We start from the raw sequence: 25,011 nt of genomic DNA on the forward strand, positions 1-25,011 counted from the left end.
TCACATGGGAACAAATGAGCCAAAGTGAGCAGAACATGCACGAGCTAGCGGAATCCTATTGGCGCGTTCTAGCATCATTTGCATATTTCCATTGGGGAATGCCTAATCTGTGAAGTGAGCATGTGCAATGACTCAATTCGCCATTGCCCGTCTTCTAAACAACGCAATTTTTGGCAAAGTTAGTCCATTCTGTTCGTAACATATTGTCGTTTTGGGAACAGAAAACTGTATTGAGAATTTTTTCAAATCGATGATGAAATTAGCAGAATATCGTCCAAAATCCATCTCGTTCCATCTTCTCCCACTGCCAGCCACTGGGCTTCCTCTCAGCACCATATTTGGTAGTAAGTGGAAACGCCAACCGGATGCTTCACATTTATACTGTTCATCCAATGAAATATGTCTCATTGTTCTGTTGGTTAGCTACCTTCTTCTTTAAGGTTTATTGGCAGACTACACCCATAAATTGGTTACTGCCGCCATCTACTGTATGGATAAGTAAAATATCCCCCAAAAACAAATTCACATGACTTCTTCTGGTTAGCTACCTGGGGACCTAAACATCATGATGTACGAGTCCCACCTTCCATTTAGCTAGCAAATCAATGGCATTGTAACAAAAAGCAGTGCTATGATTGGTCAATAAGGCTGCCAATCATATTTGAGTACCATGTCAGAGTTTCTAAATACTGTACCTTCTTTGATGTCATTGGAGATTTGTGAGCAGACAGAGATCCTATATCAAGTGCACCATGAGCAGAGAGATGCGTGCTCCACACTTCATTTCTTGCTCTCAATTCCACTTTCTGGGCACACACACACACCTCTCTCTGAACTCAGTCAGCTCCTCAACATGATCCTCTGCGCTGTTGAGATTGTTATGCACCCCTTGGCCTTCATATTGTGAGGGAAATGACGCCGTAGACTGCACATGGTGAGGGAAATGACGCCGAAGACTGAACATGGTGAGGGAAATGGCGCCGTAGACTGAACATGGTGAGGGAAATGACGCCGTAGACTGCACATGGTGAGGGAAATGACGCCGTAGACTGCACATGGTGAGGGAAATGACGCCGTAGACTGAACATGGTGAGGGAAATGGCGCCGTAGACTGCACATGGTGAGGGAAATGGCGCCGTAGACTGAACATGGTGAGGGAAATGGCGCCGTAGACTGAACATGGTGAGGGAAATGGCGCCGTAGACTGAACATGGTGAGGGAAATGACGCCGTAGACTGAACATGGTGAGGGAAATGACACCGTAGACTGCACATGGTGAGGGAAATGACACCGTAGACTGCACATGGTGAGGGAAATGACGCCGTAGACTGAACATGGTGAGGGAAATGGAACAGTAAACAGGCATTTCAATGTCATAGCCATATAGATACCGGCTGGAACACGGTTTTAACCAATCAGCAGCCAGGATTAGACCCACCTAAAAGGATTATAAGCACCAACTCTTTCATAAATGATTTAATTTACAGTTTTATTTATTTTTTAAAAGTGTCATTATACACAATAAATACAATACAAAATTAATCTAATACTATACTTCAAATTCTCTTTTTTTGTACATTATTGTTCGTTTGTCCATGTCGCTGTTGCTCTTGCTGCGTTTGGGTTTGAATTGTCCAACAGGCTTTGAAGATAGGGATGGGGGGGATGAACAGTGACAGAGGGGCGAAGGAGAGAATAAGAGATTTGATAAATGTGGCCATGTTAACTGAAATGCATCCTAGCCTACTGAACATCAGCCATGGTCAGGAAAACCAGAGGACATGTTTTAACATGTAAAGGTGACTCCATAATTACATGTTTCATTGACAGCTCATCGTCATTACAGTAAAAGGGTTCTTAAAGAGAGCGGCAGACTCAACAGTCAACCACCTCAACATTTAACCATACTACAACATGTATTTGAAAGAAACACAACCTAACCATCTAGCTAAGAAGAATTGAACAGCTGGAACCAGAAAGTATATTTGTGGTGATGATAGACGTCAGAATATGGAAAAAGAGACGTGGATCTGTAATGATGATATCGCTAAAACAAGCCTCTCTCCATGTGTGGTTTACCTACTGAAGAGAGATCGCTAAAACAAGCCTCTCTCCATGTGTGGTTTACCTACTGAAGAGAGATCGCTAAAACAAGCCTCTCTCCATGACTGGTTTACCTACTGAAGAGAGGTCGCTAAAACAAGCCTCTCTCCATGTGTGGGTTACCTACTGAAGAGAGATCGCTAAAACAAGCCTCTCTCCATGTGTGGGTTACCTACTGAAGAGAGTTCGCTAAAACAAGCCTCTCTCCATGTGTGGTTTACCTACTGAAGAGAGATCGCTAAAACAAGCCTCTCTCCATGTGTGGTTTACCTACTGAAGAGAGGTCGCTAAAACAAGCCTCTCTCCATGTGTGGTTTACCTACTGAAGAGAGATCGCTAAAACAAGCCTCTCTCCATGTGTGGTTTACCTACTGAAGAGAGGCTTTAGGGAGTTCTATGTAGTGATGCCTTGATTATATTCAGTAGAGCAAACCGTAGCAAAACATTTAGTCACAGAAAAACAAATCTCTTATTATTGGACAAATTCCTGTAGTTTTCTCCTGTTTTATACCTACTGAACATGACCCAGGTCTTATTGGTTATACAGACAGGTGGGCAGCAGCTACAACATGATGACTAAGGAATGGAATACAGCTGGAATTAAAAAGGAAAACCTTCAATAATACAAAAAAACTGGAGACAAATGAATCAAATTGATGATTGAGCGTAGTTGAGAGAGCAGAGGGTACTGCCACAGAGTAAAGCCTTTTTACAGAGAAAGTCACCATCCATCCACCCACCCACCCACCTCTCCATCCATCTCTCCATCCATCCATCCACCCACCCATCTCTCCATCCATCCATCCATCCACCCCTCCCTCCCTCCATCCCTCCATCCCTCTCTCCACCCATCCATCCATCCATCCATCCATCCATCCATCCACCCATCCCTCCATCCATCCATCCATCCCTCCATCCATCCATCCCTCCATCCATCCAGTGACTGTGAGCATTGGGTCATGTTGTAAAGTAAACAACATTCAGATGGACAAACAAGGCCTGAGCACAGTGAGAGTGTTATCCCTCTCTAAAGTCCCAACTGTTGTGTGTGTTATCTGCTGTGAGTCTGTGGCACCAGTCCTCTGCCTCCAACCTGAGAGTGATGGGCCAGAGAGGATGAAGATGAAGAGGAGACTGAGGGTCTGTATGCGTGTGAGGAGGGCTGGGGGGCTGCGGGTCGCTGGCTGTGGTGGTGTGGCCTGCCAGAGCCCCCTTTGGCCCTGCGCGGCGTGGGCCCCTGGGCCTGGCCCTGCAGGTTGAGGATGGTGTCGATGGCACACTGCAGGTGCTCGTTAAGAGACTCATCGTGTGGCGGGGAGCCGGAGGAGAAGGAGGCGTTGTCCATGACAGGAGAGTCTGACTTACAGCGCTTAGCAGGAAGTGATGAGTCTCTGTAACAAGAAGTGTCTGGCGGCGAGGAAGGGGGCCCAGGGGCATGCTGGTCCATTCTGAACGTATCACCCCCACCTGACCACTGGTGGTTTTTACTGCTCACCCTCTTATACCTCCCCATGTCCGCCCCTCTGTCCCAATGATCCCCTTCTCTCCCCCTCTCCTCCTTCTCTCTGTCTGAGAGATACTGCTGGGTGTTTGTGATGCCCTGCCTCAGGGCCTCCCGGCTGAGCTCTGTGTGGGAGCCCCCCTCCCTGGGGCTGCCTCCTCTCTTCTCCAGCTTGATGCTGGCGATCACTGTCCCCTCCGAGGGAGAGGGTGAGGAGGGTGGGGGGGGGGAATTGGGGGGCGAGGGGGAGGGACGGGGGTATGGGACACTGTCTCCTCCTCCTCCCGGTACGCCCGGTCGGACGCGGGGGCTGATGTTCTCCCGGTAAGTCTTCCGTAGAGGCAGGCGGCAGGTGGTCTGAGGGGAAGTGGCCGTGGAGGCGGGGTTACGCTTGACTCCACCCACATTGTGATGTTCTAACACTCCGTTCATCTGAGCCGTGGAGGAGGTTGCGGGCGCTGGGACTCTCTGTGGGCTGGGGGTCGCCTGTGTGGTTGCTATGGAGACTGTTGCTGAGGAGGCTGTGTTACAGCTAGGGGGAGGAGTCCTAATGACAGTTATAGAAGGCGGCGTGGCTAGTGCTGCTGTTTGGGCTTTAGGGAGTGCCGGCGCCGGTTGGGGCCGGGTCGTTGGGTGTGCCGGCGCCGGTTGGGGCCGGGTCGTTGGGTGTGCCGGCGCCGGTTGGGGCCGGGTGGTAGGGTGGGGTGTGGATGGTGTGTGGACCGGGTCGAGGGCGGTGTTATGCACCACCTTACTAAACCCCGCCTCCTGCTTGATCTTGAGCTTCAAGCCGATGCGTGGGCGGGCGGCGTACGTCTTCATGGGGGGTTTACTGGTCCTCCGGGGGAGAGGATCATCATCCTCAGCTGGACGAGAGGAGGAGAAAGGGTGGTGGGGTGAGTGACGGGAGGGAGGTGGAGGAGCGCGGCTGAAGGAGGAGCTGTGACTCTGGGTGTCGGCTGTCTGTCTAACCCCTGACCCCGACCTGGCCACAGGAGCTGGGGAGCTAGACCAGGAGACAGATGCCCCCGCTCCTCCCTGCTTTATCACCAGCTTGGTGGAGGGGAAGTGGGCCGGTATCGGTGTTGGGGCTGGAGCAGGGGCAACGCCACTCCTTACGGTGCTGGGCTCAAACCACTGGGGCTGCGGCTGAGGACGGGGCTGGGACAGGGGCTGAGGATGGGGCTGGGGCTCAGGATGGGGCTGAGGACGGGGCTGGGACAGGGGCTGAGGATGGGGTAGGGGCTGAGAATGGGGCTGAGGATGGGGCTGGGATAGGGGCTGAGGATGGGGCTGGAATAGGGGCTGAGGATGGGGCTGGGACTGGAGCTGAGGCTGGAGCTGAGGCTCAGGATGGGGCTGGGACTGGAGCTGAGGCTGGAGCTGAGGCTCAGGATGGGGCTGAGGCTTAGGGTGGGGCTGGAGCTGAGGCTTGGTCTGGGCCATGTTGGCAGCTCCACTCTCAACCTCCATCATCCTTGAGTTGGCCACATACTCCTCTGGAGAGAGAGAGAGATATGGAAGTTATCAGATAAATCAGAGTTGACAGACCAGACCAAAGGTAAAGCTGTTCCACATATTCCACAGTTCTGTCAAAAACTAATCTGGCTTTGTGCTTCTCAGCTGTACACAGGAGGGCCAGTTTGACCAGTCAAAAGTTTGGACACCTACTCATTCCAGGGTTTTTCTAGATTTGTACTATTTTCTACATTGAATAATAATAATAATAATAATAATAATAATAAAGACATCAAAACTATGAAATACCACATATGGATGGAATCATGTAGTTACCAAAAAAAGTGTTAAACAAATGTAAATAAATGTTATATTGTAGATTCTTCAACAGCCACCCTTTGCCTTGATGACAGCTTGGCACACTCTTGTATAGGTATCTAAACTTCAGACCCTCTGGGAATGTGATGAAAGAAATAAAAGCTGAAATAAATCATTCTCTCTACTATTATTCTGACATTTCACATTCTTTAAATAAAGTGGTGATCCTAACTGACCTAAAACAGGGAATTTTTACTAGGATTAAATGTCAGGAATTGTGAAAAACTGTTTTTAAATGTATTTGGCTAAGGTGTAAACTTCCGACTTCAACTGTGTATATGTTTATAGACACACACATATAATATATATCTAATATATATATATATATATATATATAAAAATAAATATCTTTATCTAATATACATATCTAATATACATATCTATATCTAATATAAATTCAGCTAAAAAGGAAACATCCTCTCACTGTCAACTGAATTTATTTTCAGCAACTTAACATGTGTAAATATGTCTATGAACATAAGATTCAACAACTGAGAAAAACTGAACAAGTTTGACAGACATGTACAAACAGAAATGTACAAATGTGTCCCTGAACAAAGGGGGGTCAAAATCAAAAGTAACAGTCAGTATCTGGTGTGGCCACCAGCTGCATTAAGTACTGCAGTGCATCGGTCTTGCTGTGAGATGTTACCCCACTCTTCAACTAAGGCACCTGCAAGTTCCAGGATATTTCTGGGGGGAATGGCCCTAGCCCTCACCCACCGATTCAACAGGTCCCAGACGTGCTCAATGGGATTGAGATCCGGGCTCCTCGCTGGCCACTTGCAGAACACTGACATTCCTGTCTGGCAGAAAATCACGCACAGAACGAGCAGTATGGCTGGTGGCATTGTCATGCTGGAGGGTCATGTCAGGATGATGCTGTGACACACCGCCCCGAGACCATGACGGACCTCCACCACCAAATCAATCCCGTCCAGAGTACAGGCCTCAGTGTAACGCTCAATCCTTTGACGATAAAAGCAAATCCGACAATCACCCCTGGTGAGACAAAACCGCGACTTGTCAGTGAAGAGCACTTTTTGCCAGTGCTGTCTGGTCCAGCGACGGTGGGTTTGTTCCCATAGGCAACGTTGTTGCCGGTGATGTCTGGTGAGGACCTGCCTTACAACAGGCCTACAAGTCCTCAGTCCAGTCTCTCTCAGCCTATTGTGGACAGTCTGAGCACTGATGGAGGGATTGTGCGTTCCTGGTGTAACTCGGGCAGTTGTCGTTGCCATCCTGTACCTGTCCCGCAGGTGTGATGTTCAGACGTACCGATCCTGTGCAGGTGTTGTTACACGTGATCTGCCACTGCGAGGACGATCAGCTGTCCGTCCTGTCTCCCTGTAGCACTGTCTTAGGCGTCTCACAGTACGGACATTGCAATTTATTGCCCTGGCCACATCTGCAGTACTCATGCCTCCTTGCAGCATGCCTAAGGCACGTTCACGCAGATGAGCAGGGACCCTGGGCATCTTTCTTTTGGTGTTTTTCCAGAGTCCGTAGAAAGGCCTCTTTAGTGTCCTAAGTTTTCATAACTGTGACCTTAATTGCCTACCGTCTGTAAGATGTTAGTGTCTTAACAACCGTTCCACAGGTGCATGTTCATTAATTGTTTATTGTTCATTGAACAAACATGGGAAACAGTGTTTAAATCCTTTACAATGAAGACCTGTGAAGTTTAGATTTTTAGAAATTATCTTTGAAAGACAGGGTCCTGAAAAAGGGACGTTTCTTTTTTTGCTGAGTTTATATTAGATATACATATGTATATTAGATATACAGTGGGGGGAAAAAAGTATTTGATCCCCTGCTGATTTTGTACGTTTGCCCACTGACAAAGAAAGGATCAGTCTATAATTGTAATGGTAGGTTTATTTGAACAGTGAGAGACAGAATAACAACAAAAATATCCAGAAAAACGCATGTCAGAAATGTTATAAATTGATTTGCATTTTAATGAGGAAAATAAGTATTTGACCCCCTCTCAATCAGAAAGATTTCTGGCTCCCAGGTGTCTTTTATACAGGTAACGAGCTGAGATTAGGAGCACACTCTTAAAGGGAGTGCTCCTAACCGCAGCTTGTTACCTGTAAAAAAAAGACACCTGTCCACAGAAGCAATCAATCAATCAGATTCCAAACTCTCCACCATTGCCAAGACCAAAGAGCTCTCCAAGGATGTCAGGGACAAGATTGTAGACCTACACAAGGCTGGAATGGGCTACAAGACCATCGCCAAGCAGCTTGTTGAGAAGGTGACAACATTTGGTGCAATTATTCTCAAATGGAAGAAACACAAAAGAACTGTCAATCTCCCTCGGCATTGGGCTCCATGCAAGATCTCACCTCGTGGAGTTGCAATGATCATGAGAATGGTGAGGAATCAGCCCAGAACTACACGGGAGGATCTTGTCAATGATCTCAAGGCAGCTGGGACCATAGTCACCAAGAAAACAATTGGTAACACACTACGCTGTGAAGGACTGAAATCCTGCAGCGCCCCGAAGGTCCCCCTGCTCAAGAATACATATACATGCCCGTCTGAAGTTTGCCAATGAACATCTGAATGACTCAGAGGACAACTGGTGAAAGTGATGTAGTCAGATGAGACCAAAATGGAGCTCTTTGACATCAACTCAACTCGCCGTGTTTGGAGGAGGAGGAATGCTGCCTATGACCCCAAGAACACCATCTCCACCGTCAAACATGGAGGTGGAAACATTATGCTTTGGGGGTGTTTTTCTGCTAAGGGGACAGGACAACTTCACCGCATCAAAGGGACGATGGACGGGGCCATGTACCGTCAAATCTTGGGTGAGAACCTCCTTCCCTCTGCCAGGGCGATGAATATGGGTCGTTGATGGGTATTCCAGCATGACAATGACCCAAAACCCACGGCCAAGACAACAAAGGAGTGGCTCAATAAGAAGCACATTAAGGTCCTGGAGTGGCCTAGCCAGTCTCCAGACTTTAATCCCATAGAAAATCTGTGGAGGGAGCTGAAGGTTCGAGTTGCCAAACGTCAGCCACAAAACCTTAATGACTTGGAGAGATTGCAAAGAGGAGTGGGACAAAATCCCTCCTGAGATGTGTGCAAACCTGGTGGCCAACTACAAGAAACGTCTGACCTCTGTGATTGCCAACAAGGGTTTTGCCACCAAGTACTAAGTCATGTTTTGCAGAGGGGTCAAATACTTATTTCCCTCATTAAAATGCAAATCAATTTATAACATTTTTGACATGCGTTTTTCTGGATATTTTTGTTGTGGATAGGGTTTGTTATTCTGTCTCTCACTGTTCAAATAAACCTACTATTAAAATTATAGACTGATAATTTCTTTGTAAGTGGGCAAACGTACAAAATCAGCAGGGGATCAAATACTTTTTCCCCCCACTGTATGTATATTAGATATAGATATGTATATTAGATTTAGGTATGTACAGTTGAAGTCGGAAGTTTACATACACCTTAGGCAAACACATTTAAACTCAGTTTTACTATTCCTGACATTTAATCCTAGTAAAAATTCCCTGTCTGAGGTCAGATAGGATCACCACTATTTGAAGATTGTGAAATGTCAGAATAATAGTAGAGAGAATTATTTATTCCAGCTTATATTTATTTCATCACATTCAGAAGTTTACATACACTAAGTTGACTGTGTAAACAATTGTTGGAAAAATTACTTGTGTCATGCACAAAGTAGATGTCCTAACCGACTTGCCAAAACTATAGTTTGTTAACAAGAAATGTGTGGAGTGGTTCAAAAACTAGTTTTAATGACTCCAACCTAAGTGTATGTAAACTTCCGATTATAGGTATGCTTAGATACAGGTATGTATAGTCATAGGCACGCATATTAGATATAGGTATGGGTATGTATATTAGATATATGTATTTATAGTCATAGGCATGTATATTAGATATATGTATGCATATTAGATATAGGTATGTATAGGCATGCATATTACATATAGGCATGCATATTAGATTTTGGCATGCATATTAGATATAAGCATGCATATTAGATATAGGCATGCATATTAGATTTTGGCATGCATATTAGATATAGGTATGTGTATTAGATATATGTATGTATAGGCACAGGCATGTATATTAGATTTAGGTATGTATAGGCATAGGCATGTTTATTAGATTTAGGTATTGGATATATGTACGCATATTAGATATAGGTACGTATATTAGATAAAGGTATGTATATTAGATAAAGGTATGCATAGGTATGTATATTAGATATAGGCATGTATATTAGATATATATATTATATCTTCCCTGTGGCTCAGTTGGTAGAGCATGGTGTTTGCAACGCCAGCACGGTGTGTGCAACGCCAGGGTTGTGGGTTCAATTCCCACGGGGGCCAGTACAAAAAAATATATATATTCAAAAAAAATAAAAAAATGTGTGAAATGAAATGTATGCATTCACTACTGTAATTCGCTCTGGATAAGAGCGTCTGCTAAATGACAAAAATGTAAATATATATATGCATGTATATTAGATATAGGCATGTATATTAGATAAAGGTATGCATAGGCATGTATATTAGATAGATATATATATATTAGATATAGGTATGTATATCTATATATCTCTAAATATATATAAATATCTATACACATCTACATATATATATATATATATATATATATATATATATATATATATATATATATATATATATATATATATATATATATATATTAGATATATATATTAGATATAGGCATGTTTATTAGATATAGGTATGTATATTAGATAAAGGTACGCATAGACATGTATATTAGATATATATATTATTAGATATAGGTATGTATATATATATATATATATATATATATATATATATATATATATATCTATATATCTATCTATCTATCTATATATCTACATATATATATATATATCAATATCTATATAGGAATGTATATCTATATAGGAATGTATATCTATATAGGAATGTATATCTATATAGGAATGTATATCTATATAGGAATGTATATCTATATAGGAATGTATATCTATATAGGAATGTATATATATATTAGATATAGGCATGTATATTAGATATAGGTATGTATATATATATATATATATATATATATATATATATATATATATATATATATATATATATATATATATAGATATATATCTATATATATCTATATATATCTATATATCTACATATATATATCAATATCTATAATGGAATGTATATATATATTAGATATAGGCATGTATATTAGATATACATACCTATATCTAATAATATATATAAGGGAACACTTAAACAACACATCCTAGATCTGAATGAAAGAAATAATCTTATTAAATACTTTTTCCTTTACATGTTAGATATCTATATTAAATACGTTTTCCTTTACAATGTATGCAGATGATACAGTGATGTATGTGCATGCAAAGAGCAAACAACAAGCTGCACAAGAACTCACTACTGTAATGGTCCAGGTTACAAAGTGGCTCAGTGACTCGTGTTTGCATCTCAATGTGAAAAAAACTGTTTGCATGTTCTTCACAAAGAGGGCAACAGATGCTACTGAGCCAGATGTCTATGTGTCAGGGGAGAAGCTCCAGGTGGTATCTGATTTTAAGTACCTTGGAATCATACTTGATTCCAACCTCTCTTTTAAAAAGCATGTGAAAAAGGTAATTCAAATAACCAAATTCAACCTAGCTAATTTCCGATTTATATGAAATTGTTTGACCACAGAGGTAGCAAGACTACTTCAAATCGATGATACTCCCCCACTTAACATACTGCTTGACTAGTTGGACCCAAGCTTGCTATACAACATTAAAACCTATTCAGTCTGTCTACAAACAGGCTCTCAAAGTGCTCCATAGGAAGCCCAATAGCCATCATCACTGTTACATCCTCAGAAAGCATGAGCTCCTGAGTTGGGAAAATCTGGTGCAATACACCGACGCATGTCTTGTATTCAAGATCCTAAATGGCCTGGCTCCCCCTCCACTCAGTACTTTTGTTAAACAGAAAATCCAAACATATGGCAGCAGATCCACAAGGTCTGCCATGAGAGGTGACTGTATAGTTCCCTTAAGGAAAAGCACCTTTAGTAAATCCGCTTTCTCTGTGAGAGCGTCCCATGTCTGGAATACACTGCCATCAGACACACATAACTGCACCACATATCACACTTTCACAAAATGCATGAAGACATGGCTAAAGGTCAATCAGATTTGTGAACATAATCCCTAGCTGTGTATTGCCGCTTTCCATGTTGTCTGTAGCTTGTGAGGTGTGGAAACACTTTGTTTTTATGGATTTTGTCTTGTTGCTTTTTGTTCTATGTTGCTCTGTCTGTATGCTACATCTTGCTTGTCCTATGTTGCTCTGTCTGTATGCTATGTCTTGCTTGTCCTATGTTACTCTGCGTGTGCTCACTGTTCTATGATTGTCTATATTGTAATTGTTTTTAATAACCTGCCCAGGGACTGCGGTTGAAAATTAGCCGGCTGGCTAAAACCGGCACTTTTACTGAAACGTTGATTAATGTGCACTGTCCCTGTAAAAATAAAATAAACTCAAACATAGTTGAATGTGCTGACAACAAAATCACACAAAAATAATCAATGGAAATCCAATTTATCAACCCATGGAGGTCTGGATTTGGAGACCATCCGCCACCTCATCAGGAGCATGCCCAGGCGTTGTAGGGAGGTCATACAGGCACGTGGAGGCCACACACACTACTGAGCCTCATTTTGACTTGTTTTAAGGACATTACATCAAAGTTGGATCAGCCTGTAGAGTGGTTTTCCACTTTAATTTTGAGTGTGACTCCAAATCCAGACCGCCATGGGTTGATAAATTGGATTTCCATTGATTATTTTTGTGTGATTTTGTTGTCAGCACATTCAAATATGTAAAGAAAAAAGTATTTAATAAGATTATTTCTTTCATTCAGATCTAGGATATGTTGTTTAAGTGTTCCCTTTATTTTTTTGAGCAGTATATATATATATATATATATATATATATACATATATATATATACATATACACATACATATATATATACATATATATATACACATATATACACACACACACATATACACACATAAAAAATATATACATAAAATATATATATAAAAATATAAAATATATATATATATAATATATAAAAAATATATATATATATACTATATATACACACACAAAAAATATATACATAAAATATATATATACATAAAATATATATATATATATATATATATATATATATATATAAAAAAGATATGTATATTAGATATAGGCATGTATATTAGATATAGGTATGTATAGGCATGTATATTAGATATAGGAATGTATATTAAATATAGATTTGTTACCAGGTCTGTCTCTGGCGAGGATGCGGTCCTGTCCCAGAGAGATCTTCTCTTCCTGAATAAACATCCTGTCCATCATGACCATCTCAGCTGACGGGCCAAGGCGCTGTGAAACCCAGCAGCAACACAGCCAGCTAATCAATCGATCAATCAATCAATCAATCAATCAATCAATCAACCAACCATAACACAAGACAATCCTAGTGAGGGAGAAAGAGTAGACACTGAACAGACAGAACAGGTAAATCACCTGGAGAAGGAACCCTAGTGAGGGAGGGCTGTAGCGGGAGACAGAACAGGTAAACCACCTGGAGAAGGAACCCTAGTGAGGGAGGGCTGTAGCGGGAGACAGAACAGGTAAACCACCTGGAGAAGGAACCCTAGTGAGGGAGGGCTGTAGCGGGAGACCGAACAGGTAAACCACCTGGAGAAGGAACCCTAGTGAGGGAGGGCTGTAGCGGGAGACAGAACAGGTAAACCACCTGGAGAAGGAACCCTAGTGAGGGAGGGCTGTAGCGGGAGACAGAACAGGTAAATCACCTGGAGAAGGAACCCTAGTGAGGGAGGGCTGTAGCGGGAGACCGAACAGGTAAACCACCTGGAGAAGGAACCCTAGTGAGGGAGGGCTGTAGCGGGAGACAGAACAGGTAAATCACCTGGAGAAGGAACCCTAGTGAGGGAGGGCTGTAGCGGGAGACAGAACAGGTAAATCACCTGGAGAAGGAACCCTAGTGAGGGAGGGCTGTAGCGGGAGACAGAACAGGTAAATCACCTGGAGAAGGAACCCTAGTGAGGGAGGGCTGTAGCGGGAGACAGAACAGGTAAACCACCTGGAGAAGGAACCCTAGTGAGGGAGGGCTGTAGCGGGAGACAGAACAGGTAAATCACCTGGAGAAGGAACCCTAGTGAGGGAGGGCTGTAGCGGGAGACAGAACAGGTAAATCACCTGGAGAAGGAACCCTAGTGAGGGAGGGCTGTAGCGGGAGACAGAACAGGTAAATCACCTGGAGAAGGAACCCTAGTGAGGGAGGGCTGTAGCGGGAGACAGAACAGGTAAATCACCTGGAGAAGGAACCCTAGTGAGGGAGGGCTGTAGCGGGAGACAGAACAGGTAAATCACCTGGAGAAGGAACCCTAGTGAGGGAGGGCTGTAGCGGGAGACAGAACAGGTAAACCACCTGGAGAAGGAACCCTAGTGAGGGAGGGCTGTAGCGGGAGACAGAACAGGTAAACCACCTGGAGAAGGAACCCTAGTGAGGGAGGGTTGTAACAGGAGACAGAACAGGTAAATCACCTGGAGAAGGAACCCTAGTGAGGGAGGGCTGTAGCAGGAGACAGAACTTAAATAACTTACCATTGATAATAAGGTAATATAATAACTTACCGTTGATTCCTCAAAAAGCAGGTGTCTGTATTTATCCAGCATAGCCTGCGTTCTCTTCAGGAGCTGGCTGGAAACCCTCTCAAACTCATCATCCACTGGGGGAGAGAGAATATGGAACAGGGAAGGTGGAGATCAGACAGTGGGAACCAATGGTACATAATTAGGGCTTGGAGTTTCTGGTCAGGTCATGTGGTCACGCCCGACCATACATATTAGGGCTGGGAAATGCCAGGGACATCGCGATACGATGGTATCACGATTCTTAGGTGCCGATTCGACATGTATTGCGATTCTCACGATTCTACATGTATTGCGATTCTCTTCTGTTAGTCCGCGCGTCTGCTCCGTACAGACCGAACAAGTTTAAGCGGAGCGCGAAATGGATTATGGTCATTGTAGTTAACAGGAGTTTTGGCGCAGGTACAGAAAACTAGTGCTAGCTAACGCTACCTACCTTTTTTTTTACAAATCGATACTTGGAGTCAAAGTATCAATATAATATTGCCCAAAATAATATTGCGATATAATTAAGCAATAAGGCCCGAGGGGGTGTGGTATACGGCCAATATACCACGGCTAATGGCTGTTCTTGGGCACGACGCAACGCGGCCCGTAGCCGTGGTATATTGGCAATGTACCACAAACCCCGAGGAGCCTTATTGCTATTATAAACTGGTTACCAACGTAATTACCACAGTAAAAATAAGTTGTCATACCCGTGGTATACGGTCAATATATACCACGGCTGTCAGCCAATCAGCATTCAGGGTTTAAACCACCCAGTTTATAACACTGTATCAATCCCCCCAATCACTAATACACATGTTAACAGCAGTGTGTGTGTGTGTACCTCTGTGGTAGTCGTGTGGTGGGGTGGCAGTGCCCTGGTAGAGGTGGCAAGGCACCAGGCGGGTCATGGTGTGTGTACCTCTGTGGTAGTCGTGTGGTGCGGTGGCAGTGCCCTGGTAGAGGTGGCAAGGCACCAGGCGGGTCATGGTGTGTGTACCTCTGTGGTAGTCGTGTGGTGCGGTGGCAGTGCCCTGGTAGAGGTGGTAAGGCACCAGGCGGGTCAGGGTGTCTTCAAAGCACTGGAAGGAAGAGCTGTAGTCTGGGTGGAGGACTGAGCCCTGCTGCTTCCTCAGCTGCTCCAACATCCTACACACACACCACACAGGGTCGAGGAAGATGGGTCACAAGACTGAATTGCCATACTTTTAACAAGCGGTAGGACAACACTCACGCGCACAAACAAACATAAAAACATTGTTCCAGGAGAATGATACATACCTGGCTTCCTTGCTGGGTTTAGCCATACTGAAAGGCATCGTCACAGCATCAGTCTGTCAGGTGAACAAGACACAGCATCCATGACCATCACACACCCAGATTGGTTAGACAGGTGATTAAATAGAGTCAGAAATGGAAGCCAGCAGGATTGGTTGCGGGTCTCCTGACCTGTGTTTGTAGAGAGGCCAGACCAGGGCTGAAAGTCTGCTGTGTAGAGGTCATCTGACCCAGACCTGACATGGACTCCACCCCTCCCACCTGGCAGAGGAAAGAGGGATAGTAAAAGAATACTATTGAACCTTTATTTATCCAGGTATGTCAGTTAAGAACAAATTCAGATTTATTTCAATTTGATGGCCAATAAAGCTTTTTGAATTTAAAGGAGTCAAAATGGTTGAGATGAGGGTTAGTCAAAATGTTTGAGATGAGGGTTGAGCATCAGTAGGTGTTACCTACCTGCACAGCCTGGTGTACTGACTGTTGACCAGACTGGTGTGCTGACTGGTTAAGGCTAGCTGGAGCCACGCCCCCCTGGGTCATGTGAGCTCCTGACAACACGTCATTGGATGCTAAAAAGAGAGAGGGGAGTCAGATCAGGAACACATTTCACAGTAGTAATGTTTCTTTCTGACCTGTGGCAGGAGTCTTGACCAGCACAGAAGACTGAGGAGCAGGCACGTCTTGTTGTTGACCACGATGTTGTTGGGGCTGGCTTTGCTGCTGCCGTTTGGCCTGTAGTAGAATTTTCTGTTGGACCTGAGCGTGAATAAAGAGAGCAAATTGATTATTCGAATACTTTGATAAACACTCAGATAGCAGCAAGTCAAAACATCTGAGCAGTGAGAAGTGTGTTCCTTCACACCTGGTGTTTCTGTTGTGGAGAGGGCTGAGCACCAACCAGCTGCAGATGGTCTGCTGTTAAGACCTGGGTCTTCACCACCCCACCTCCGGGGTCCCCCACCTGGCTAGCAGTGAACTGGAGGCTCTGGGGGGGTTTGGGGGAGCGAGAGGGAGGGGGGACGTCCGGTTGGTAGAGGGCAGGCTGGGAGGGGGGCCGGGGCTGGAGGTGTATCTGTTGTTGTTGTGGGGCAGGCTGGGAGGGGGGCCGGGGCTGGAGGTGTATTTGTTGTTGTTGTGGGGCAGGCTGGGAGGGGGGCCGGGGCTGGAGGTGTATCTGTTGTTGTTGTGGGGCAGGCTGGGAGGGGCCTGGGATCTGGTTCTGGATAATGAACATTGGGGGAAGAGAGGAGGGGGTGCAGGATCGGGCGGGGGTCTGGGGTTGAGAAGGGGGCCAGGACTGGGGGGAATGCATGGGGAGGGGGGAGGGCTGGGGGCTGTCCGACAGAGGGAGGGCAGTGTGGGATGCCAGGGGCTGGGAGGGGGACAGGCTCTGGAGCTTCAGTTGCTGCTGCTGACCACCCGCCTGGGGCATCTGGGGTTAGAGGTCAAAACAAACAGGAAACACGTCAGAAACCAACACAGGTTCCAAATAATACAAGTTATGCTAGAACATGTGGAACAGCATTTTAAACAGGCCAGGCAGCTATAGGACATCAAGCAAAAAGTATTAATAGTAGTATTGATAGTAGTAGTAGTAGTAGTAGTAGTAGTAGTAGTAGTAGTAGTAAATAGTAATATTTAAAGTAGTAGTGGTACAGGTCTGCAGCAGGAGGGGGGGTTATTGAAGCCTAGAATTTCTAATAGGGTCTGGCTCCAGCAGTCACCTAGTCAGTTACCTAGTCAGTTACCTAGTCACGCCACAGACACTGAGACACGAGAGAGGACGGTGCGTCACTGTCACCAACAGCATGGGTGGTGAAAATGCATAAAATATTTGAATAGGGTAGCTAGTGTGTACTAACCAACTACCTAGCGTGTACTAGCTAGCGTGTACTCGCTAGCTGCACAAGCAACAGTAGTTTACATAACTCCCTGAACCAGAGCTACTGGGCCGACTGGTGTGTGCGTAGCACCCTGACGCCCTGGACCAGAGCCACTGGGCCGACTGGTATGTGCGTAGCACCCTGACGCCCTGGACCAGAGCCACTGGGCCGACTGGTATGTGCGTAGCACCCTGACGCCCTGGACCAGAGCTACTGACTCACACGATACACGAGACCAAGAACCGTCTACAGGTTGCACACGCACAGTCATTTGAAAGATTAACAAAACTTCAGCAAGACAACTCAAAAGGCGAAATCCAATAACGCCAAGATAATGGAATTCATTGCCCTTGACAATCAACCGTTCTCCATTGTGGGTGACGTTGGCTTTCGCCGACTGGTCGAGCACCGGTACACACTACCAAGTGCGCTATTTTTCAGATGTTGCCCTACCGGAGTTACACAGTAATAGCGTCACTGCTATTAGCTTCACGACATACATACTACGGAACGCCGTTTGGGTCTTTGCGTGTCAAAAAAGATACAGTAGCACTGTCAAAGCTATACAAACAAGCAAACACCGGCCACGAACGATGTGTTTACAATACCGCGTTGGTAATAAAGCATCATTTGTTTGACCACAACTTCTGGGGTAGCTAGCTTTAGCTTGGTACCTAGGTAGACCCAATACAACCAGCCTGAAAACAATTACCAGTAAAAACTGCAGTCATTTTCATTATTCTTAGCAATGATTTAGGAATCCTTGTAAGTATTAACTAGGTAGCCTCTAGTTGTTCACCTATTGAAATTGAACTTCAGCTCATGAAAATAAATAGCTAGCCAGCTACTTAACCCTGTTGCCCAACGTTAACGTTACAAGCAGCCAGCTAGCTTCACCTGGCTAGTGAGGCTTAACTGGACCGGGTTGTGTTGTGAAGCTAGCCACAATAAGGATTAGGCACAATAGTGGAATTTGCAGTTTGCCTTCAAAATAAGTGTCATTGACAGTGATGCAAATGAATACAAACAGAATTATGCCATACTTTTATTTTGAAGGCTATTGTGGCTAATCCTTATTGTGGCTAGCTTCACAAACAGTTGAAATCGGAATTTTACATACACCTTAGCCAAATACATTTAACCTGTTAGGGCTAGGGGGCAGTATTTACACGGCCGGATAAAAAAAACGTACCGATTTAATCTGGTTACTACTCCTGCCCAGTAACTAGAATATGCATATAATTATTGGCTTTGGATAGAAAACACTCTAAAGTTTCTAAAACTGTTTAAATGGTGTCTGTGAGTATAACAGAACTCATATGGCAGGCAGAAACCTGAGAAGATTTCATGCAGGAAGTGGCCTGTCTGACAAGGTGTTGTTGTTCTTGCCTCTGTTTATTGAAGACTCAGGATCTTAGCTGTAATGTGACACTTCCTACGGCTCCCATAGGCTCTCAGAGCCCGGGAAAAAGCTGAACGATGTCGAGGCAGCCTCTGGCTGAAACACATTATCGCCTTTGCCAAGTGGCCGATCAGAGGACAAAGGGCTTAGGCGCGTGCCCGAGTCAACCCCATCCTGTATTTTCTTTCGTCTGTTTACCTAATTGCAGATTCCCGGTCGGAATATTATCGCTTTTTTACGAGAAAAATGGCATAAAAATTGATTTTAAACAGCGGTTGACATGCTTCGAAGTACGGTAATGAAATATTTAGAAATCTTTTGTCACGAAATGCGCCGTGCGCATGACCATTATTTACCATTCGGATAGTGTCTTGAATGCACAAACAAAACGCCGCTGTTGGAACATAACTATGGATTATTTGGGACCAAACCAACATTTGTTATTGAAGTAGAAGTCCTGGGAGTGCATTCTGACGAAGAACAGGAAAGGTAATCAAACTTTTCTAATAGTAAATCGGAGTTTGGTGAAGGCTAAACTTGCTGGGTGTCTAAATAGCTAGCCCTGTGATGCTGGGCTATCTACTCAGAATATTGCAAAATGTGCTTTCACCGAAAAGCTATTTTAAAATCGGACATAGAGTGCATAGAGGAGTTCTGTATCTATAATTCTTAAAATAATTGTTATGCTTTTTGTGAACGTTTATCGTGAGTAATTTAGTAAATTGTTAGTAAATTCGCCGGAAGTTTGCGGGGGGTATGCTAGTTCTGAACGTCACATGCTAATGTAAAAAGCTGGTTTTTGATATAAATATGAACTTGATTGAACAAAACATGCATGTATTGTATAACAATGTCCTAGGTGTGTCATCTGATGAAGATCATCAAAGGTTAGTGCTGCATTTAGCTGTCTTCTGGGTTTTTGTGACATTATATGCTAGCTTGAAAAATGGGTGTCTGATTATTTCTGGCTGAGTACTCTGCTGACAATCTAATGTTTTGCTTTCGTTGTAAAGCCTTTTTGAAATCGGACAGTGTGGTTAGATTAACGAGAGTCTTGTCTTTAAAATGCTGTAAAATAGTCATATGTTTGAGAAATTGAAGTAATAGCATTTCTAAGGTATTTGAATATCGCGCCACAGGATTCAACTGGCTGTTACGTAGGTGGGACGATTTGGTGCCACCTGCCCTAGAGAGGTTAAACTCAGTTTTTCACAATTCCTAACATTTAATCCAAGTAAAAATTCCCTGTCTCAGGTCAGTTAGGATCACCACTTTATTTGAAATATGTGAAATGTCAGAATAATAGTAGAGAGAAAGATTTATTTCATCTTTTATTTATTTCATCACATTCCCAGTGGGTCAGAAGTTTACATACACTCAATTAGTATTTGGTAACCTTGCCTTTAAATTGTTTAACTTGGGTCAAACGTTTTGGGTAGCCTCCCACAATAAGTTGGGTGAATTTTGGCCCATTCCTCCTGACAGAGCTGGTGTAACTGAGTCAGGTTTGGAGGCCACCTTGCTCGCACACTTTTTCAGTTCTGCACACAGACTTTCTATGGGATTCAAGTCAGGGCTTTGTGATGGCCACTCCAATACCTTGACTTTGTTGTCCTTAAGCCATTTTGCCACAACTTTGGAAGTATGCTTGGGGTCATTGTCCATTTGGAAGACCCATTTGCGACCAAGCTTTAACTTCCTGACTGATGTCTTGAGATGTTGCTTCAATATATCCACAATTTTCCTTCCTGATGATGCCATCTATTTTGTGAAGTGCACCAGTCCCTCCTGCAACAAAGCACCCCCATAACATGATGCTGCCACCTTGTTCTTCACGGTTGGGATGGTGTTCTTGGGCTTGCAAGTCTCCTTTTTCCTCCAAACATAATGGTGGTCATTATGGCCATACAGTTATATTTGCGTTTCATCAGACCAGAGGACATTTCTCCAAAAAGTACGATCTTTGTCCCCTTGTGCAGTTGCAAACCGTAGTCTGGCTATTTTATGGCGGTTTTGGAGCAGTGGCTTCTTCCTTGCTGAGCGGCCTTTCAGGTTATGTCGATATAGGACTCGTTTTACTGTGGATATAGATACTTTTGTACCCGTTTCCTCCAGCATCTTCACAAGGTCCTTTGCTGTTGTTCTGGGATTGATTTGCACTTTTCGCACCAAAGTACGTTCATCTCTAGGAGACAGAACGCGTCTCCTTCCTGAGCAGTATGACGGCTGCGTGGTCCCATGGTGTTTATACTTGCGTACTATTGTTTGTACAGATGAACGTGGAACCTTCATTATAACAAAATGTGGAAATAAAGGGTTGTGAATATTTTCTAAAGGCACTCATCATCATCATATCGTATGTGAAGTCCAGGGAAATACCCACACACACAAGATGAACTGAGATGGATTGGCATGGTGATTTAGAGAGGAGACAGGTGGATTGGCATGGCGATTTAGAGAGGAAACATATGGATTGGCGTGGCGATTTAGAGAGGAAACAGATGGATTGGCATGGTGATTTAGAGAGGAAACAGGTGGATTGGCATGGTGATTTAAAGAGGAGACAGGTGGATTGGCATGGTGATTTAAAGAGGAAACAGATGGATTGGCATGGTGATTTAAAGAGGAGACAGATGGATTGGCATGGTGATTTAGAGAGGAGACAGATGGATTGGCATGGTGATTTAGAGAGGAGACAGATGGATTGGCATGGTGATTTAGAGAGGAGACAGATGGATTGGCATGGTGATTTAGAGAGGAAACAGATGGATTGGCATGGTGATTTAGAGAGGAAACAGATGGATTGGCATGGTGATTTAGAGAGGAGACAGATGGATTGGCATGGTGATTTAGAGAGGAGACAGATGGATTGGCATGGTGATTTAGAGAGGAGACAGGTGGATTGGCATGGTGATTTAGAGAGGAGACAGGTGGATTGGCATGGTGATTTAGAGAGGAAACAGATGGATTGGCATGGTGATTTAGAGAGGAGACAGGTGGATTGGCATGGTGATTTAGAGAGGAGACAGGTGGATTGGCATGGTGATTTAGAGAGGAGACAGGTGGATTGGCATGGTGATTTAGAGAGGAGACAGGTGGATTGGCATGGTGATTTAGAGAGGAAACAGATGGATTGGCATGGTGATTTAGAGAGGAGACAACCTCCAGGTCTATGATCAGGATGAACTGAGATGGAAGGTACAGATGAGAAACACACAGAGAGAGATCTAGCTGGCGAACGAGAGCGAGAGAAGCCTGCAGGTAAACACAACGTCCTAACGCAGAGTGGCAGTAGCAGCAACAGGGGGTGGGGCTTAGCATAAAGGGGCTTGTTGTCTACCTGGTTTACCACTGCTGTCTCAGCTAATTGGCTGTCATGGCCCGAGGAGGCTTGGCCAAAGCTGCTGTTGCTGCTGACGATAACGGACGCTGGCACGCCCACTGACACAGTGGGGACGGGGCCATTCTCTGTCTGTCGCTGGTCCTGACATGAGCACATTACCAAGTCAGGGAGGGAGGGAGGAGGTAAGGAGAGAGGAAAGGAGAGTAAAATAGTAAAAAAAAAAGATTGGACAGTTCAGACCAGGGGACCAAGGCATCAGTCTTATCTAGTTGGTCATTGTTAACTGTTCACTTCAGATCAACAACACAATGCCAGCAAAGACAGGAAGTAGAGAGAACAGAGAGGCAGAGAGAGAGAGGCAGGGGGCAGAAGGGGGCAGAGATAGGCAGAGAGCAGAGGGTGGGACGGAGCGTGCAGAGGTGAAGAGGAGACGCAAGGTGGAGGGGAGACGCTCGGTGGAAAGGAGAGACCTAGAGAGGAAGAGACGTAGAGAGGAAGAGACGTAGAGAGGAAGCGACGTAGAGAGGAAGCGACGTAGAGGTAGAGAGGCAGAGACGTAGAGGTAGAGAGGCAGAGACGTAGAGGCAGAGACGTAGAGGCAGAGACGTAGAGGCAGAGACGTAGAGGCAGAGAGAAAGAAACGTAAAGTTAGAAGAAGTAGAGACGTAGAGGTAGAGAGGCAGAGACGTAGAGGTAGAGAGGCAGAGACGTAGAGGTAGAGAGGCAGAGACGTAGAGGTAGAGAGGCAGAGACGTAGAGGTAGAGAGGCAGAGACGTAGAGGTAGAGAGGCAGAGACGTAGAGGTAGAGAGGCAGAGACGTAGAGGCAGAGACGTAGAGGCAGAGACGTAGAGGCAGAGACGTAGAGGCAGAGACGTAGAGGCAGAGAGAAAGAAACGTAGAGGTAGAGAGGTAGCCGTAAAGTTAGAAGAAGTAGAGACGTAGAGGTAGAGAGGTAGAGACGTAGAGGTAGAGAGGCAGAGACGTAGAGGTAGAGAGGCAGAGACGTAGAGGTAGAGAGGCAGAGATGTAGAGGCAGAGACGTAGAGGCAGAGACGTAGAGGCAGAGACGTAGAGGCAGAGACGTAGAGGCAGAGAGAATGAAACGTAGAGGTAGAGAGGTAGAGACGTAGAGGTAGAGAGGTAGAGACGTAGAGGTAGAGAGGTAGAGACGTAGAGGTAGAGAGGTAGAGACGTAGAGGTAGAGGTAGAGACGTAGAGGTAGAGACGTAGAGGCAGAGACGTAGAGGCAGAGACGTAGAGGCAGAGACGTAGAGGCAGAGACGTAGAGGCAGAGACGTAGAGGCAGAGACGTAGAGGCAGAGAGAAAGAAACGTAGAGGTAGAGAGGTAGCCGTAAAGTTAGAAGAAGTAGAGAGGTAGAGACGTAGAGGTAGAGAGGTAGAGAGGTAGAGAGGTAGAGAGGTAGAGAGGTAGAGAGGTAGAGAGGTAGAGAGGTAGAGAGGTAGAGAGGTAGAGAGGTAGAGACGTAGAGGTAGAGACGTAGAGACGTAGAGAGGTAGAGAGGTAGAGAGGTAGAGAGGTAGAGAGGTGTAGAGGTGTAGAGAGGTAGAGGTGTAGAGAGGTAGAGAGGTAGAGAGGTAGAGACGTAGAGACGTAGAGAGGTAGAGACGTAGAGGTAGAGAGGTAGAGACGTAGAGACGTAGAGAGGTAGAGACGTAGAGGTAGAGAGGTAGAGAGGTAGAGAGGTAGAGACGTAGAGACGTAGAGACGTAGAGACGTAGAGAGGTAGAGAGGTAGAGACGTAGAGGTAGAGAGGTAGAGACGTAGAGGTAGAGAGGTAGAGAGGTAGAGGTAGAGGTAGAGACGTAGAGACGTAGAGACGTAGAGAGGTAGAGAGGTAGAGACGTAGAGGTAGAGAGGTAGAGACGTAGAGGTAGAGAGGTAGAGAGGTAGAGGTAGAGGTAGAGACGTAGAGACGTAGAGACGTAGAGAGGTAGAGAGGTAGAGAGGTAGAGACGTAGAGGTAGAGAGGTAGAGGTAGAGGTAGAGACGTAGAGACGTAGAGAGGTAGAGAGGTAGAGGTAGAGAGGTAGAGACGTAGAGGTAGAGAGGTAGAGACGTAGAGGTAGAGACGTAGAGGTAGAGACGTAGAGGTAGAGAGGTAGAGGTAGAGACGTAGAGGTAGAGACGTAGAGGCAGAGAGGTAGAGGCAGAGAGGTAGAGGCAGAGAGGTAGAGGCAGAGAGGTAGAGGCAGAGAGGTAGAGGCAGAGAGGTAGAGGCAGAGAGGTAGAGGCAGAGAGGTAGAGGCAGAGAGGTAGAGGCAGAGACGTAGAGGCAGAGACGTAGAGGCAGAGACGTAGAGGCAGAGAGGTAGAGACGTAGAGGTAGAGAAGTAGAGACGTAGAGGTAGAGAGGTAGAGACGTAGAGGCAGAGACGTAGAGGCAGAGACGTAGAGGCAGAGACGTAGAGGCAGAGACGTAGAGGTAGAGACGTAGAGGCAGAGACAGAGACGTAGAGGCAGAGAGGTAGAGGCAGAGAGGTAGAGACGTAGAGAGGTAGCCGTAAAGTTAGAGGAAGAAGTAGAGACGTAGAGGTAGAGAGGTAGAGACGTAGAGGTAGAGAGGAAGAGGTAGAGACGTAAAATTAGAGGTAGAGACAAAGACGTAGACGTAAAGATAGAAGTAGAAACGTAGAGGTAGACGTGTAGAGGTAGACGTGTAGAGGTAGACGTGTAGAGGTAGACGTGTAGAGGTAGAGCCGTAGAGAGAGGTAGAGACGGAGAAGTAGAGACGTAGAGGTAGACGTGTAGCGGTAGACATAGAGACGTAGAGGTAGAGACGTAGGGGTAGAGCGAAAGAGACGTAGAGGTACAGTGGGGGAAAAAAGTATTTGATCCCCTGCTGATTTTG

General features: G+C 45.0%; 1 protein-coding gene and 1 long non-coding RNA gene across 3 annotated transcripts in view; both read right to left on the reverse strand.

Moving 5' to 3' along the window:
- Positions 1-1,470: 1,470 nt before the first annotated feature.
- On the reverse strand, positions 1,471-2,858 carry LOC115163872 (uncharacterized). 2 transcript variants are annotated; one of them, XR_003869825.1, is made up of 2 exons: positions 2,472-2,858; positions 1,471-2,373 (listed from the first exon to the last, which is right to left on the reverse strand). It is a non-coding gene; the product is annotated as an uncharacterized LOC115163872 (long non-coding RNA). The 2 variants fall into 2 exon arrangements; XR_003869824.1 differs by having other exon boundaries at positions 1,471-2,422.
- A 296-nt stretch (positions 2,859-3,154) lies between these two features.
- The window catches only part of LOC115163941 (BRD4-interacting chromatin-remodeling complex-associated protein), a 39,527-nt gene continuing 17,670 nt past the window's right edge, over positions 3,155-25,011 (reverse strand). The window contains exons 6-15 of the mRNA XM_029716132.1: positions 22,136-22,279; positions 16,373-16,942; positions 16,143-16,266; positions 15,967-16,079; positions 15,679-15,768; positions 15,511-15,563; positions 15,074-15,378; positions 14,224-14,318; positions 12,843-12,945; positions 3,155-5,103 (exon numbers count right to left, since the gene is read on the reverse strand). Of these exons, the coding sequence (XP_029571992.1) occupies positions 3,155-5,103; positions 12,843-12,945; positions 14,224-14,318; positions 15,074-15,378; positions 15,511-15,563; positions 15,679-15,768; positions 15,967-16,079; positions 16,143-16,266; positions 16,373-16,942; positions 22,136-22,279 (3,546 nt within the window). The remainder of the gene's footprint in view (positions 5,104-12,842; positions 12,946-14,223; positions 14,319-15,073; positions 15,379-15,510; positions 15,564-15,678; positions 15,769-15,966; positions 16,080-16,142; positions 16,267-16,372; positions 16,943-22,135; positions 22,280-25,011) is intronic.

This window comes from Salmo trutta, chromosome 26 (assembly GCF_901001165.1).
Source record: "Salmo trutta chromosome 26, fSalTru1.1, whole genome shotgun sequence".
NCBI lineage: Eukaryota > Metazoa > Chordata > Actinopteri > Salmoniformes > Salmonidae > Salmo > Salmo trutta.